Here is an 18,283-nt window from a genome sequence, read left to right on the forward strand (position 1 = left end):
CCCTGCTTTCCTGATTAAACTTTACCTCATGTTCACAAAATTTTTCTATTGTACACTAGCCATGGAAAGCTGATGTCACAACTTAAGCATATCTAATATTATTTCTAGAGTCAAAAATAATAAGAATCATCTTTATCTTATGCAATTTCTTAAGATCTAATTACCTAAGGTCAAAACATAACCAAAGTGTGCTTTTAAAAAAAAAAATCAGAAAAAAAAAAAAAAAAAAAAATCAGGGAATTCCCTGGTGGCCTACTGGTTAGGATTCCAGGCTTTCACTGCCGTGGCCCAGGTTCAATCCCTGGTTGGGGAACTGAGATCCTACAAGCTGTGCAGCTATGCCAAAAAAAAAAAAAAAATCAAACCATATTAAAGAGTGTACAAACGCCACTAAAGGAGCAAAGATCATATGTTATATATCGGATAAATTATATATGACTCCAAAATTATTTAAATTATAAGTCATCTGTGATATATGATGCTAATTCCTGGTAAATTTAAGTAAATAAATGCTAATGATCTGTGGTCTAAAAGAGACTACCTAGCCTAACTTAAAGATAGCTAAGGAAATTCCCTGGTGGTCCAGTGGTTAGGACTCTGGGCTTCCATTACAGTGGGCACGGGGTAGATCCCTGGTCGGGGAACTAAGATCCTGCAAGCCTCACAGTGTCGCCAAAAATAAATAAATAAATAAATAAATAAATAAATAAAAGATAGCTAAGGTCCATGACAATGTTTATTAAAATGGGGCCTCCCCTGGATTTTGGGAGGCCCAGGTCGGAGTGGGGGGGTGGGGGAAGGTGTAATGCCCCCCAGGCAGGGACGACCCCCTGTCCCTGGCTGGCCTAGCCTACTCAAAGCTGGTATGTGAAAAAAAAAAAAAGCTGGTATGTGAGTGAGTGAAGGCGGCCATGCTCTTCAGCATTGTTGACACCGTTGCAACCACTTGGACCCTCCCCAGCCTCCCAAGTGCATCACAGCTCTATGTCTTCGTGGAGTTGCACTTTGACAGTGGCATCAACAACTGGCTTCGCAAGTACATGTATGACCACATTGGTGCGGAGCACTCTGCGGTGATTCCAGAGTCGGGGGCCAATGTGGCCACATGTGCCATCACCACTCTGTGGCTTGGGCCTTGTGATAATGTCTACCTGTGGTCATGTCTTCACTGCTTTGGCCTCAACTTTGAGCTCTGGGTACAGAAACTGGCAGAGTGGGGGTCCCTAGCGCACATGGAGGCCTCTCTGTGGGAGCAGATGTCCCGCAGCGTCTCAGCCATCTTTGGGGCCATGAACTCCTCGGCCATCATCATGTACAACCTTGTAAGCCTGAGCAGCCTTGAGTTCACAGAGCTGGTCACCCAGTGCCTGCTACTCACAGGGTTCCCCCAGACCACACTGGCCATCCTGTTTGTCACCTACTGTGGTGTCCAGCTGGTGAAAGAGCGAGAACGAACCCTGGTGCTGGACGAGGAGCAGAAGCAAGACAAAAAGAAGCTGGAGTAGTTGGTGGGGGGGACGGGCTCTTCTCAGCTATTTCCGGGCCCAGGTCTAGGCCAGGCCAGATGGGGCCTGGCTAATATAACAGTAGACTTTTCTACTGCAGAAAGCAATAATAATAATAAAAGGCACATTGATTTATCCCTGTTTCATGAAACGTCGGGGTATGTGTGGGGTTGGGTGAAGCTTTCTAAGAAGGCTTTTTACATTTATTTATTTATTTAAGCTACACCCTACGGCATGTGGGATCTTAGTTCCCCTACCAGGGATAGAACCTGTGCCCTCTGCATCAGGAGTGTGTAGTCTTAACCACTGGATTGCCAAGGGAGTCCCCAAAGAAGGCTTTTTAGGTAGTTATTGCTATATCCAGTCTATACGGTATTCATGTATTGCCCATATTTTAAAAAAACTGCCTGGGACATCCCTGGTGGTCCAGTGGTTAAGACTTCACCTTCCACTGCAAGGGGGTGTGAGTTCAATCCCTGGTCAGAGAGCTAAGATCCCACATGCCTCATGGCCAAAAAACCAAAACATAAAACAGAAGCAGGGGCTTCCCTTGTGGTGCAGTGGTTAAGAATCCACCTGCCAATGCAGGAGACACGGGTTCGAACCCTGGTCCGGCAAGATCCCACATGCCGTGGAGTAACTAAGTCCATGCACCACAACTACTGAGCCTGCGCTCTAGAGCCTGTGAGCCGCAACCACTGAAGCCCGCGTGCCTAGAGCCCATGCTCTGCAATAAGGGAAGCTTGTGCACTGCCATGAAGAGTAGCCCCTGCTTGCCACAACCAGAGAAAGCCCGTGCACAGAAACAAAGACCCAATGCAACCTAAATAAATAAATTTATTTTAAAAAAGAACAAAAACAAAACAAAAACAAAAGCAGTATTGTAACAAATTCAACGAAGACTTTAAAAAATATGTATTTATTTATTTATTTTTGCCTGTGTTGGGTATTCGTTGCTGCACGGGGGCTTTCTCTGGTTGCAGCTAGCGGGGTCTACTCTTCGTGGCGGTGCGCGGGCTTCTCATTGCGATGGCTTCTCTTGTTGTGGAGCACAGGCTCTAGGTGTGCAGGCTTCAGTGTTTGTGGCTCCCGTGTTTAGTTGCTCTGCAGCATGGGCTCAAACCTGTGTCCCCTGCATTGGCAGGTGGATTCTTAACCACTATGCCACCAGGGAAGTCCCTTCAATAAGGACTTTAAAAATGGTCCACAAAAAACAAAAACAAAAACAAAAACCTTTGCCAAACCTTTGTCCTTTGGTATTCTGTATATTTTCATCTTTACAGTTTGTGCCAACATTCCTATCCCATTTCTGTGCCTTACACCTGTCCCTCTTTCTAAATTTATTTATTTATTTATTTATTTATGGCTCCATTGGGTCTTCATTACTGCGCGCAGGCGTTCTCTAGTTGCGGTGAGCAGGGGCTACTTACTCTTCGTTGTGGTGCATGGGCCTCTCATTGCAGTGGCTTCTCTTCTTGCAGAACTCAGGCTCTAGGCGCGCAGGCTTCAGTAGTTGTGGCGCACGGGCTTAGTTGCTCCGTGGCATGTGGGATCTTCCTGAACCAGGGCTCGAACCCGTGTCCCCTGCATTGGCAGGCAGATTGTCAACCACTGTACCACCAGGGAAGTTCCAAACCAGTCCCTCTTCGTAATATGAAAGCATAGACCTTTCTCTTTTTTTGTTACATATAAAAAAAAAAAACACCTGGGGACTTCCCTGGTGGTGCAGTGGTTAAAAAACCGCCTGCCAATGCAGGGGACACAGGTTCGAGCCCTGGTCTGGTAAGATCCCACATGCTGTGGAGCAACTAAGCCCGTGTGCCACAATTATGAGCCTGCACTCTAGAGCCTGCGAGCTACAACTACTTAGCCCACGAGCCACAACTACTGAAGCCCGCGCGCCTAGAGCCTGAGTTCTGCCAACAAGAGAAGTCACAGCAACAAGAAGCCTGTGCACCACAGCAAAGAGTAGCCCCTGCTCGCCACAACTAGACAAAGCCCGCGGGCAGCAACGAAGACCCAACTCAGCCCAAAATAAATAAACAAACAAAGACGCAGGCTCAGCGGCCATGGCTCACGGGCCCAGCAGCTCCGCGGCATGTGGGATCTTCCTGGACCGGGGCAGGAACCCGTGTTCTCTGCAGTGGCAGGCAGACTCTCAACCACTGCGCCACCAGGGAAGCCCTCTGTCCTTTCTTATTGTAATAAAACATATTTCAGGGATTTCCTGGCGGTCCAGTGGTTAGGACTCTGCACTTCCACTGCACGGGGCACCTGGTCACTCCACAAGCCACAGGGCCAAAAAAAAATTTTTTTTACTCTCTTTTAACTTTTTTTTTTTTTTTTTTTTTTTTGCAGTACGGGGCCCTCTCACTCTCTCACTGTTGTGGCCTCTCCCGTTGCGGAGCACAGGTTCCGGACGCGCAGGCTCAGCGGCCATGGCCCACGGGCCCACGGGCCCAGCCGTTCTGCGGCATGTGGGATCTTTCCAGACCGGGGCACGAGCCCGCGTCCCCTGAATTGGCAGAAGGACTCTCAACCACTGCGCCACCAGGGGAGGCCCTCTTTTAACCATTTTTAAGCGTACAATTCAGTAGTATTAATTACATCCACAATGTTGTGCAACCATCCCCACTTTGGGGAGCTTTCAATTCTTCACATTAGACATGCAAATTATAAATAATGATATTATTATATGGGTCTGTATTTTCTGGTAGAAATTGAATTTTGGGAACATGGGAAAAACTAAATTTGAAATCTGGACTCACCATTAATGATAAATGTCGGCCAGAAACACCTTGCAGAGGCATATCCATAGAAAGAGAAAGTGGGGACCAGTGTCAATAATAGGGAAGATTGGACTAAGTATTAACGAAAATTATAATAGGTAATTTCTGAAAAAGAGGATAAAAGTTCAGAACAACTTTGGTCACAAAGAACAGGAATGAATTTTGCTCAAGTTGGAGGTGATAAGGGACGCACAGTAAGAGAATAGTGCTGGGTAAGGGGTGGTTTGAAAAAAATAGTCTTGTAATACATCGGGGTCAGGGAGAAGAAACTGGAGGAAGGTTCCTGAGAGTTTAGGATTTGGTGGGGAGTAGAGCGGTGGAATTTGAGAGCTAAGCACAAAGCACAGATTCAGAAAGTCCTGGCAAGGCAGAAGTATTTGTGTAATTTGTAGCGCCCCAAAGAAAGAAGAACTTGCTTTAGCAATTATTTCTTTGGGTTGGGGGTGGAATAGAAGCTTGTTGGGGGGGGGGTTAGGGAGGCAGAATGTGAGGTTCAGCGAGAAGACCTGAGAAGGCAGAGCTGATCAGGTGGGAGACAGTGCAATTTCGGAAGTTCCTGGAAAGAGTGAGGAAAAAAAGGTTGGTTCTGGAAAGGGTTCATTTTGGGAAGGTCAGAAGGCAGCCCGATGGACGGTTACATGTCGATCGATGATGATCAATATGGGTTGATGGACGGGGGAGAGCTTTCTGAGGTGGTGGGTTTTGGAAGGACCTTCTCGCTGGCCATGCTTCCCTTCTTCCGCCTGTAACAGAAGACGCCTGCACAGCGAGGCCAGAAGTAGAGATGTGGGGCAAGGCTGGGGAGAGGGGGAGGTCACCAGCCCTGGTGACTCCCGCTTCGGGCCTTGACCCAGGCCCCGCCCCTGGCCTACGCCATCAGCCAGCGCCGCGCCGCCCGTGGTGTTCCGTCCCGCCGTGCGGCGGTCGGTGCCCTGTCACCGCCTGCTCTGGCCATGGCTAGGGCGCTTGGGTTATAAATTGGCGACCAAAGTTCCCGACGCGGCCCTGGTCCTGATGGCGGCGGCGGCGGCCCTGGCAGCAGCCGAGCCACCTCCCGCGATGCCGCAGGCGGCAGGAGCCGGAGGGCCAGCCGCCCGCAGAGATTTCTACTGGCTGCGCTCCTTCCTGGCCGGAGGTGGGTTTCCGCCGGGAGGACCTGGCCGCGCACGGAGTGGCCGGGGTGGGATCCGGGGCAGGTCGGGTGTATGCGGCCGCGATGACATTCTTGGACTCTGGCTGCTCCAATGCCCTGCCAGGTGTTTGCCCGGACCCGCTGTAACCTCTAAGAATCACTTGACTAATGACAGCAGGATCCTGGGGAGGAAGGGCCTCGAGCTGTCGAGGAGCGGCTGGAGCCATGGAAGGGCTGAACCAGGCACCAGTTCTTCAGGGTTGGATAGCAGGAAAAAGAGGGGAGTCCCTTAAAGGACGTCAGGGTTTCAGTGCAACATGCTGGGCACTCCTTTCTTTTATAAAGACTGTGCACGACCGAGAGTAGAATTGGATTTTGCTGTTTGCTTAAAAGAAAATAAACATTGGAGGTCAGCTTTTTAAGGATGACTGGGAAATTGTGCAAAACTGACTACAACCAAAACTGGATCCGGTGGTTCTAGAAAACTGTGCCACAGGTACTTGACAGATAGCTGGTGCAGCCCTACTATTGGTGTGACTGTCGGGCCAGAAGTTTCGTATTGTCTCTCAGAAATTTCTTCTGCTTTCCCATAAAGAGGTGTTTCGGTCTCTACCCTCTCTTAGTTGACTGTCTGGGTTGTCATCACTTAATTACTTGTAAAGGCTGGGAATTTTTAAAATTCCACATTATGAGGACTTGTAGAAAGATATCTGTATGCTGCAATAGTATTAAGAATTATTTTGTTCTGATAAAAAGGTCATTCATTTATTTATACAACGAATATTTGAGTGTCTGCTACATGCTCAGTGTACATCAGGGAATAAAACAAAGATCCTAGAGTTTACATTGGTTGGGGACTTGTTGTGAGAAAGGCGATAAGCAAAATGAAAAAATAAGTTATATAGTATATTAGAACATGATGAATGGGAAGAAGTAAAAAGGAGAATGGGGCAAGGAAATGGAGAGGCTATGTGGGTACAGTATTAAATAGGATAATTCGTGATAAGTCTCATTGGGAGGATGACACTTGAGCAAACTTGAAAACATGAGGGAGTTTAGCAAGTTGATGTCTAAGAAGGAGCCTTCCAGCTGGAGAGAAAAGCTAAAGCAAAGTCTTCAAAGTCAGGGAGGACCTTATCGGTTCAAAGAACAGCAGTGAGACCTATGTGGCTGGAGCCAGGTGGTGCTGATGGGGGAAGAAGGTTAGAAAGTTAAAGGGGGCAGGAAATGAAGGGTCTTGTAAACCACTGTAAAGATTCTAACTTTGACTTGGAGTGAAGTAGGGAGCCATTGCAGGTCTTTAGTAGAGAAGTGACATGATATGACATGTTTCCAAAGGATTACTTGGGCTGCTCTGTGGAGAATAACTTCAGGGATGTAAATATGGAAGCAGGGAGACCAGTTTGCTGGTTATTGCAGTAATTCAGATGATAGATCGTGGTGGCTTGGATCAGGTTAGTAGCAGGGGAGGTGGTGAAAAATTGTGATAATCTGGATATAGATAGAATAAATGATTTTCTGACAGATTAGAGATGGGCAAAGAAGAGAAGTCAAGGGAGGCTTATTTTGGTTTGAGCACCTGAAAGGATGAAGTTGTCATTGACTGAAATGGGAAGCCTGTAGTTGGAACAACGTTCATGATGGTTGTTGGGGGAGATCAGGAATTCAGTTTTGGACATGTTACATTTTGTGATGTTGACTAGACATTGGAGTAGAGTCTTGGTAATGTGTAGGCAGGGTTAGCAACCGGGTAATGCAAATTGGTACAACCTCTTTGGAGAGCTGGCTGGGTAGTTATCTATGAAGCTGAACATTTGTATACCTGCAGTTGATCTAGCAGTTGTATGATCCAGCAGTTCCACTCCTTGGTATATACCCAACATATCTATTTCTGCTCTTATCTGTGATATTCATAATATCCCCAAAGCAGAATCAACCCAAATGTCCATCAATGTTTGAATGTATAACAAGGGACTTCCCTGGTGGTCCAGTGGTTAAGAATCCACCTTCCAGTGCAGAGGACACAGGTTCAATCCCTGGTCAGGGAACTAGGATCCCACCTGTGGTGTAACTAAGCCTGTGCTTCACAACTACTGAGCCTGTGTGCCACAACTAGAGAGCCCGCATGATGCAACTACAGAGCCCACATGCTCTGGCCACAACTAGAGAGAAGCCTGCATGCTGCAACAAAGAGCCTGCACGCTGCAACTATAACCCAATGCAGCCAAAAATAAATAAATTAATAATTTTTTTAAAAAAAGGAATGTACAACAAAATATGGTATAATCATACAGTGAAATACTATGCAGCACTGAAAATGAGTAAATTACCACCACACCAACGTGTATGAATTTCACAAACATAATGATGAACAGAAGAAGCCAGATATAGTGTAAACAGTGTGATTTTATTTGTATAAAGTTCAAAAACAGCCAAAACTAAATCCATGTTGTTAGAACTCAGAAGGCTGATTGGCAAATAGTGATTTGAGGAAAGGGACTTCTGGGAGGCTGGTAATGTTCCATTTTTTGATTTGGGTGGTCTTTATGTGGGTGTATTCACCTTACTGTAATTTATTAAGTGGCATACTTGTGATTTGTGCACTTTTCTCTATGTATCTTATACTTTACTACACAAAATCTATTAAGAGGAAGAAAGAAATTGGAGACAGCAAGTATAGGAAACTCTGCAATGTAATCTTTTTCTCCTGCTGCAGAGCGCAGGCTCCGGACGCGCAGGCTCAGCAGCCATGGCTCACGGGCCTAGGCGCTCCGCAGCATGTGGTATCTTCCCGGACCGGGGCACGAACCCGCGTCCCCTACATTGGCAGACGGGCTCTCAACCACTGCACCACCAAGGAAGCCCTGCAATGGAATCTTGATTAAGCTGTGTACTTTTTAGAACCTTGCACAATATTTTTGTTTGTTTTTATAGTTTTTTAAAATATCAAGTTAAAGTATAATTTATATACAGTAAAGTTCACCCTTTTTCGTGTGTACAGTTTAATGAGTTTTAACAAACATGTTTTGTAATGACCACCACAGTCAAGATATAGAATAGTTCCATAACCCCCAATTATTTCCACTTTCCTTTGTACTCATGCCTTTCCTCTCATCTCCAACCCCTGGCAGCCACTGATCTGTTTTCTGTCTCTATAGTCTTGCCTTTCCCAGAATGTTATATAAATGTAATCATACAATATGTAGTCTTCTGAGTCTGGCTTCCTTCACTTAGCATAATGCATTTAAGTTTCATCCATGTTGTATGTATCAGTAGTGTGGTCCTTTTTGTTACTCAGTAGTAGTATTCCATTGTATGGATTTACCAGTTTCATCTATTGTGAAAATTTGCTTTGTTTTCTAGTTTTTTCTTATTTGAATAAAATGGGTATTTAAAAGTTGCACACAGATTTTTATAACCATTATAGGTGCTCCTGGTCCAAGTGATATGAGAAAATACCATTGGGCAGCTTACTTAACCTCCCTTTGCCTCAGTTTCCCCATCCTTTAAATGGGAAAATAAGAGTACTTACCTCAGAATGTAACTGTAATAATTAAATGAGAAAGTACTTGTAAAAGCCTTGGCATAGTGCCTGCAGTTGAATCTCTTAGTCTAGTACCTGGTACAAAGGAAACCATACATGTTTTTTTTTGGTGATTAGCAGTGGTCTTTGGCAAATATCTTTTTTTAAAAAAAATAAATAAATTTATTTATTTTTGGCTGCATTGGGTCTTCATTGCTGCATGCGGGCTTTCTCTAGTTGCGTTGAGCGGGGGATACTCTTCGTTGTGGTACGCAGCCTTCTCATTGCCGTGGCTTCTCTTGTTGCAGAGCACTGGCTCTAGGCGTTCGGGCTTCAGTAGTTGCGGCATGCAGGTTCAGTAGTTGTGGCTTGTGGGCTCTAGTGCGCAGGCTCAGTAGTTGTGGCGCACGGGCTTAGCTGCTCTGCAGCATGCAGGATATTCCCGGACCAGGGCTTGAACCTGTGTCTCCTGCATTGGCAGGCGGATTCTTAACCACTGTGCCCCCAGGGAAGTCCGCTTTGGCAAATGTCTTAAGTTCACCTGTTCAAAATAAAGATAAAGGCTACTTGACCTTACTCAGTGGACTTTTGTGATGATTAATTGAGCTATAAAGTGATGTGATAAGCAAGTAAAGATATTATTAAAAGAAACTACTGGGGTTTCCCTGGTGGCGCAGTGGTTGAGAATCCGCCTGCCGATGCAGGGGACGCGGGTTCGTACCCCGTTCCGGGAGGATCCCACATGCCACAGAGCGGCTGGGCCCGTGAGCCATGGCCGCTGAGCCTGTGAGTCCTGAGCCTGTGCTCCGCGACGGGAGAGACCACAACAGTGAGAGGCCCGCGTACCACACACACAAAAATAAATAAATAAATAAAATAAAAGAAACTACTTATTGAACAGTTTCTAAATAATTTTTATATGGTTATTTCATAATGAATGGGAAGATAATAATATAATAAACTATTCTGAAACCAAATATACCCGAATGAAAATTATTTTTAGCTTATCCTCAATTTTGAGTGGCCATGACTGTTATTTCCATAAGTTCAGATAAGAGAAGCTTGATATAGAAACTTATATGTGGATTTAATATTTGAGCACAAATAGGCATTTTATTTTGGGGTATTTCAGAATATGCATTTTAGCATCAGTTACATGCTGAGCTATTAAGTAAATGTGTGTGGATTTTGAGTGATTTTGTCTTATATTTTTAAAACTTTGTAAAGTAAGACTCTTCATTCATTCAGTAAACAGGTATTGAGTACCTGTTAGGTGCCAGGCCCTGAACTGGTCTCTGGGGATGCAGTAGTAAAGAGGCTCACAATATCCCAGTCCTCTTGTACCTTCCTTAACAAATATGCAATGATGAAGAGCTTAACATAACCATAAAAAAGACACCAAGGACTTTTTTGTCCACCTTTTTATAATAGTAACAACTCATTTGGTTGAGTGCTTACTACATGTAAGGTACTTTACAGAAGTGTCCTAGATGGTTCAAGCCATTATAACAAAAATAGTGTAATCTGGGTGACTTATAAACAACAAACTTCTTTCTCATAGTTCTGGAAACTGGGAAGTCCAAGGTCATGGTGCCAGCAAATATCTGGGGAGGACCTGCTTCCTCATAGCTTGTGTTTCTACATGGTGGAAGGGGCCAGGGATCTCCCTGGGGCCTCTTTTTTTTTTTTTGGCCGCACCGCACAGCCTGCAGAATCCTAGTTCCCCGACCAGGGATTGAACCCATGCCCCCCTGCAGTGGAAGCACAGAGCCTTAACCACTGGACCCCCAGGGAAGTCCCACTGGGGCCTCTTTTATAAGGGCATTAATTCTTTTCATGAGGGTCCTAATCAACTCCTCTAATACCACCTCCCACCTCTAAATACCATCACTAGGAATTAGTTTTCAATGTGTGAATTTTGGGGGGACACAAACAGTCTGTAGCAAAAAATCTTTATATATAGTCACCTTAGAAGCATGCCAAGCTATTAGAGCTCACCTGGATTCTGATTTATGCTAAAGCCCATGTATGCACTTTACTGTCATCCACATGTCTGCACAGTGGCATGTGGTAGGGACCAAATACATAATTGCTGAGTGGATAAATGAATGACTGAATTTTACGGGTGAAATTTGATTATTTCAATGGGAAGTCATCCAGAAGAAGAAGATGCTATTTCAAACAGAAGCTTATAGGTGGGTAAATCCCTCAAAGTGTCTGTCTCCATAACCACATTTAGCAAGATTCCAGTGTTCATCAGGAATTAGGGGGCAGATTTACACTCTTCAAACTAATTAAGTCTGACATGCTAAATAATTAAATTTTAGAGAATGGGGGCCCATCATCTACATATCCCTGCTACTGGGCAGTTCTACCCATGGAGATCAAATTAGAGATTAGAGGGTATGCTAGCCTCTAAATAATGATTTCCATCTGGAAAGAAATGGTATGGAATTTCTTCCTGATCTTTTCAATTTTTTTAGGTATTGCTGGATGCTGTGCCAAAACAACAGTTGCTCCTTTGGATCGAGTGAAGGTTTTATTACAAGCTCACAATCACCATTACAAACACTTGGGTGAGTTAATGGATGCTAAAGAGAAAAATGAAAATGTTATCCATCTGCTGTCTTCGTTTCTAGCTGTGAATTATAGTGGAAAGAGGACACAAAAGGGAGTTCAAGTTTGGGGGCAGATTTTACGAGGGTTGTATCTCTTATCTATTTTAATTGTTTCATTTGCAATAATGGTTATATATGTTTATCATTTTAGGGTATTAATGTACTCCAAAATCTTTGAATCATTGAAGTGAGTACTACATATTTGTTTATTGAGATTAACAAATCACATCCTTAACAGACACACATAATAACTCAGCTTGATTAAAAATAAAATCCAGCTAGTGATAGAGGTAAGGTTTATTCCTTTAAACACTTAAGCATGTGTTGTAGATATCTTAGGGCAAGCGAATCCAATGCAATTACTATATATGGATAAACTTGCATTGTTAAAAAAATATCGAGCCCTTAGTTGTTCCTTGTAAACATAAAAATCAGCTATTATAATTAACATGGACACTCTAATATATCATTGGTGGGAGTAAGGATTTTTTATAGCCCTTTTGGAGGGCATTTTGGTAATATGCATCAAAAGTCTTGAAAAGATACATATTCTTTGGCTTTGCAATTCTAGTTCTAGGAGGTTGTTTCAAGGAAGTAATCAGAAATGTGCTCAAATATGTATATACAAGAATCAAAGCATTATTTATGTTGGTTAAAAAAAAAAAGAGCCAACCAAAATGTTTAATAATAGGGAATTAGTTAACTTAAATAATAAGTATTACTTAAATAAATAAGTCCATATTATAGGCTATTTTGCAATCATTAAAAATTGTAAAAGAATGTTAATTGACTAGGAAGAATGTTCATAATATATTAATTAAATGAAAAAATTTTGCAAATGGTTTAATCATATTGCATTTTATCTAAGTAAACGTGTTTAGACAAAAGGCTAGGAGAAATATGAACATTAAATGGTTAATTTTCAGTGGTGAGATTATAGGTAATTTTTTTCCTCTAAGCTAATTTGTAATACATGTTGAACATATATTAAATTTTCAGTTAGAGGGAAAAAGATTTAAAAGAAAAAATGTAATGTGGATAGAGACCAAGAAAGAAGTTAGGTCAAGGCAACTAACTCATACTACTCCATTGCTTTACAGTTTCATACTTCAGTAATGGGAATGATGTGTGCTCTGCATGATTTATGCATCATTTTTAAGAAAGATATTTAACAGAGTGAATAAGAATCAATTATTTTAACAATTGGGTTTTTAAAATGTGATTTTATATTTATTGTGTCTCTTTTTCCTGTCAATATTTTTAATACAAAGTCAGTCTGTTCTTTAAATTGAAAGAAAAATTTTGCTAATATCTTTGTATCCAGAAATGAATTCTACATCTTCTCAGTGTACTGCTCATGTATAGAAAGAATCAGACCTTTGAACTTATTGAGAGATTATATAAAACTGGAAAGGAAGGAAATGATTTTCTTTTGTAGTCTAAATTGAGGGTGAAAAGGAGATGAATTATATTACCCAGTATCTCATGGTGTTTGACAGTGACCCAGCATATGAATGTCTGAGCAGTATTGTTTTATTCTTTTAAACTTCTCCCCATGCTGATGTATGTTGTTTTGTTTCCTGATTTGTAATCGTTAGTTTACATATTCACATTAGATTTCACGCTCTACAGGGCTGCATGCCACGGGTTACAGTGTACCCTACAAGGCATGCAAAATTTGAAACACAATTCCTGTAGTGCAACAATGAACTATTGGCGTAGAGTATGGAGTTTCATGTATCTTTAAAATATACAAGCCAAAAGAAAAGTATTAGTGGCTTATTAATTTATTTTAAAAATATTGTTGAGCATTTTATTCTAGGTGCCTCCCTTTTTACATGCATAATATAGTTTTTCAGTTTTGCTTAAATTTGAAAACATGATTTTTCACAGTCAAAGATGATAAAGATATGCTATTGAATAAAACTTCTACTTTAGCTTCTTTTAAAAAGTGTATGGTGTTATTCCCAAGCCATCAAAAACTACTTTTTATTTTGAATCAAAATTATTGTGGCCAAATGAAAAGGAAGGGGTATAATTAGAATTTCTTCTTCCCCAATTTGTACCGAGTGTAAAGAATTTTTTCCTGTAATATATTAAAAATCTTTGACCTCCATTTAACTTTTTACAGTCAATGTGATATAAAAATAGGTAGCTGAATCATAATAGGATTCTTTAAAAATCCTTTAAATTTATTTTTATTTTTGAATGTATAATATTTTCACAGGTTCATAATTCAAAAAGTACAAAAGCAAACATCCCCCTTGTACGTGGGCCTCTCACTGCTGTGGCCTCTCCCGTTGCAGAGCACAAGCTCCGGACACGTAGGCTCAGTGGCCATGGCTCACGGGCCCAGCCGCTCCGCGGCACGTGGGATCTTCCCGGACCGGGGCACGAACCCATGTCCCCTGCATCGGCAGACGGACTCTCAACCACTGCACCACCAGGGAAGCCCCTGTCCCCTTGTTAGAATCAAGCATTTAGTTTTCTTCCATTTTCCTTCAGAGCTTATGTATATATACACAAGCATATGCTTATATTTTACCAACTGTTAGTTTCTTGTAATCCTATCTTGACAAAATAAAGATACAGAAAAGCATCTAAATAACACACAAGCTTGATATAACATAGACAAGAGGACTTTGCACCCTGCAGAGAATACATATTCTTTTCAAATATGCTTGTAACACATGCAAAAATTGGTTCAGTGTTATGCCATAAAGAAAATCTCAATTTCCCAAAGTAAAAATAGTACAGACTATAAGTTGAAGGAGAAAAATAACGTAATTATCTCAATGGATATTTAAATGCCATTTGAAAACATTCAACATCCATTCTTCCTCTGTCTCTCTGTGTTATTGTTTTAGGTGAGATTTTTGTGAAAAGCATTTGGTTAGACATTGCCTTTTAACAGAATTTGAGAGTCTTTGGCTTTTAATAGAAGGATTTATATCTTTTTTAAAAAAAATATTTTAAAATTTTGTTTATTTTTCGCTGTGTCAGGTCTTAGTTGCGACATGCGGGATCTTTGTTATGGGTTCTTTTGTTGTAGCACACAGGCATAGTTGCCCCGCAGCATGTGGGATCTTAGTTCCCCAACCAGGGATCGAACCCGTGTCTCCTCACTGGAAGGCAGATTCTTTACCACTGGACCAGCAAGGAAGTCCTGGATTTATATCTTTTAGATTTTTTTTTTCAATCATAGATTTATGCTTTCTGTTCATTGTGCTTTTCTTGTATCCTCCCCAGCCACCCTCCCCTGCTCCTTGTTTCCTGGATTTCCTTTTTTTTAAAAAAAAATTTATTTATTTATTGGCCCTACGGCATGTGGGATCCTAGTTCCCCCCCCAGGGATCGAACCTGTGCTCCCCTGCTCTGGAAGTACAGTCTTAACCACTGGACCACCATGGAAGTCCCTGGATTTCCTTTTTTTGAAATAACTTTATTTCACTTCTACTAATGATTTCTCTTTAAATATTTGTAACAATCAAAGAGTTTTAGAGGGCTTCCCTGGTGGCGCAGTGGTTGAGAGTCCGCCTGCCGATGCAGGGGACACGGGTTCATGCCCCGGTCCGGGAGGATCCCACATGCCGCAGAGCGGCTGGGCCTGTGAGCCGTGGCCGCTGAGCCTGCGCGTCCGGCGCCTGTGCTCCGCAACGGGAGAGGCCACAACAGTGAGAGGCCCACATACCGCAAAAAAAAAAAAAGTTTTAGAGAATAATATAATAAATATGGGGAGCTGCACAGAACTTGAGAAATAAACATCATTAGTACAGTGGAAACCAACTTCAGAAATAAACATCATCAGTGCAGTTGAAACCTCCTCTGTACTCTCTCTCATCGTCAGCCTTCCTATTCCTTCTAGGTGGCCACTGTTCTAACTTTGATTACCCTTAAATTATTATGAACACATTTAAATAAAATTAAACTGGGCTTATCATTAGTCTTCTCTTCCAGCAAGAGGACGTCTTTGATAAAAATTTTTTTAGGGAGGGGTGAATATATTTAGTTGTATTATTCATGTATTTTGGAAGAACTTTATAGTATACATATAGCTGTATGTGTATATATATATAGTAGAATTCCATTTTTTTTTCCCCCTGGCCGTGCCACATGGCTTGCGACATCTCAGTTCCCCAACCAGGTATTGAACCCGGACCACAGCAGTGAAAGCCTGGAATCCTAACTACTAGGCCATCAGGGAACTCCCCAAATAGAATTCTTTTTAATACATTATTAGTCCACTTAGATATCTGCTTATTAAAAATGCTTTTAGAGTATATCTTTTCTTGGATGTTAGTAAGTACCTACAGTTTTGATTTCTGCGAAGGGATCAAAGGTTACTTGAATTCTAAACTTTGAAATGAGCCCAGTGATTTACTTTCATATTTGATCTAATTTTTGTTTGAAAAATTTGGAAAGGAACCTGAATTTAAATAGTTTAATATTGGAATTTAAATAGTTTAATAATGGAATGTAGAAGTCTGTACTGCAAACAGGATTAGTGATTGACATTATTAGAACAATAAACATATCAGTGTATCGGATCAGAACTCAGGCCTTTGTTTTTCTGTATTCCTAATTAAAGTGTACTCCTAATGAAAATTTGCCCCCCAATTTAAATAGTTTTTTAATTGGTAGGTTTTTTATTTGTTTCTTTTATTTAGCAGCTTCTTTTATAAACAAACCACACAGGTATCTGGGTCAGTCTGGGAAACCTTCCTTCCTCCTTCCAGATAGTCATCTGCAGTGCATTATCTGGATGTTGAATATATTTCTGTTAATATTCTTTTAGGTTGCTAGAGATTGATATAATTTGCAATAATTATAATTTACTATAATTTGTAGCTGTTCTTGATATAGTATGTTTTATATTTTTACATGAGGAATATTTACATAATTTGGACATATGATATATTTTAAGTAGCTTTAACTGTTATACAGAAATTACTATTCATGTAATTCCTCAAGCAAAGTTATATCATGAATGATGGCATAGTAATCTTTATCTGTGATTGTGATGAAAATTTGAATTTAGGTAGTTTTCTCTGTTTTAATAGTATTTTTCTTCTAAAAATCTTTCTAAAAATAGGAGTATTTTCTGCATTGCGTGCTGTTCCCCAAAAGGAGGGATACCTTGGATTGTATAAAGGGAATGGTGCAATGATGATTCGAATTTTTCCTTATGGTGCAATCCAGTTTATGGCATTTGAGCATTATAAAACGGTACTTGAACCTTTATCTTGTTTTCCCCTTTTGTGTCTTTGAATATCATACTTAATTGACAAGGCATTTGCTTTGGATGAATGGATAAAGTAATGCCTTTTTGAAAGACTAAGGCTTGTGATAGTTTAAGTTTTTAAATATAACTTGGTTTTGGAGTTATCTGTTCCAGGACTGTTAGTCATTTTTGAGTAAATTGTTTATGTTCATACTTATGAAGAAGAGCCCAAATTCCTTCAAGTAGCTAATAATAAATCCATAAAATATTAATAGCTTTTTGATATGCTTTTTGTTTCTCAGTTGTAGGAGAGGAACATTGCAACTTTGGATTTTCTTATTAAATAAACTAGTAAGACCATATTGTGAAAGTCTGTTTTTGAGTAATGCTGTAATTTAACAGCTTTTCCCATCATACTAAGTTTCTCTTTTCTGGCTGACTGAAAGTTTATTCTCTCAAACATCTTAACACAGAAAGGAGTTTAATGAATTAAATTTCATAGGGTATCTTAAAATGAAAAGTAAGCAGTATCAAGACTTCACTGTCTATAGTAACATTTTATTCCTACTACTCCCATTCACACTTTGAGTATTTGTGGTCATCAATGTGTAATATAGTACATTTGGCAAGATTGCTTCTGTAAAAGTGCATAATTTGATGTTTTTGGTTTCTAGTTAATTACTACAAAACTGGGAGTTTCTGGTCATGTACACAGATTAATGGCTGGGTCCATGGCAGGTAAGAGGAGTGGGTAATTTTTTGTTTTTAACTGAAGTAGAGTTGATTCACAATGTTGTGCCATCTCTGCTGTACAGCAAAGTGACTCAGTTATACACATAGAGACATTCTTTTTTTTTAAATATTCTTTTCCATTATGGTTTATCACAGGATATTGAATATAGTTCCCTGTGCTATACAGGAGTGGGTATATTTTATTTCTGCAAATTAATTTTCTATTAAAATACTTAATTTGCTTTAGGTAATATGTGTGACATTGATTAAGTAGCACACATTTCTTATCTTCCTATGCTCAATTATGCAAGAAATCATTAATATCCCAACTCAGAGTGTTTTACAGTAGGAGATGTAAGGAGTAGTCTAAACTTACAGCTATGTGAAAATCATACGTTCCCTTTGACAGTTCTCCTTCTGGAAATGTTTATTTTTTTCTTTCAAAAAATTTTTTAAAATTATAATGACTATAGTAATACATATTCCTGTATAATGAAAATAGTTCTGCTCCCTAAAAGCAATCACTATTAGCAGTTTCTTATGTGTGCTTTTTTCCAATACTATTCTATAGGATTAGAACTTTTATAGTTATCTTAGGACTTTGTTCTGTGTCAGTACGTAGATCTTTCTTAATTTTGTGAAGAACTGTGTTCTATTCTAAGGTAAAAATGGCCCATTATTTATTTACTCAGTCCCCTATTGATTGACATTTGGGATATTTAAAATTTTTGTTTTGCAAATAACACATTGTACTTGTGTGAAT

At 40.7% G+C, this 18,283-nt stretch overlaps 1 protein-coding gene across 3 annotated transcripts in view; it reads left to right on the forward strand.

The window, feature by feature from the left end:
- Positions 1–5,159: 5,159 nt before the first annotated feature.
- The window catches only part of SLC25A16 (solute carrier family 25 member 16), a 33,252-nt gene continuing 20,128 nt past the window's right edge, over positions 5,160–18,283 (forward strand). Inside the window, exons 1-5 of one of the 3 annotated variants that reach the window (XM_067025505.1) lie at positions 5,160–5,429; positions 11,433–11,525; positions 11,719–11,754; positions 16,660–16,793; positions 17,463–17,526. In XM_067025505.1, the coding sequence (XP_066881606.1) occupies positions 16,731–16,793; positions 17,463–17,526 (127 nt within the window). In that variant the 5' untranslated portion in view covers positions 5,160–5,429; positions 11,433–11,525; positions 11,719–11,754; positions 16,660–16,730. The remainder of the gene's footprint in view (positions 5,430–11,432; positions 11,526–11,718; positions 11,755–16,659; positions 16,794–17,462; positions 17,527–18,283) is intronic. The other 2 variants (XM_067025504.1, XM_059052709.2) reach the window with 2 other exon arrangements.

Source organism: Kogia breviceps, chromosome 2 (genome assembly GCF_026419965.1).
Source record: "Kogia breviceps isolate mKogBre1 chromosome 2, mKogBre1 haplotype 1, whole genome shotgun sequence".
NCBI classification, from domain to species: domain Eukaryota; kingdom Metazoa; phylum Chordata; class Mammalia; order Artiodactyla; family Physeteridae; genus Kogia; species Kogia breviceps.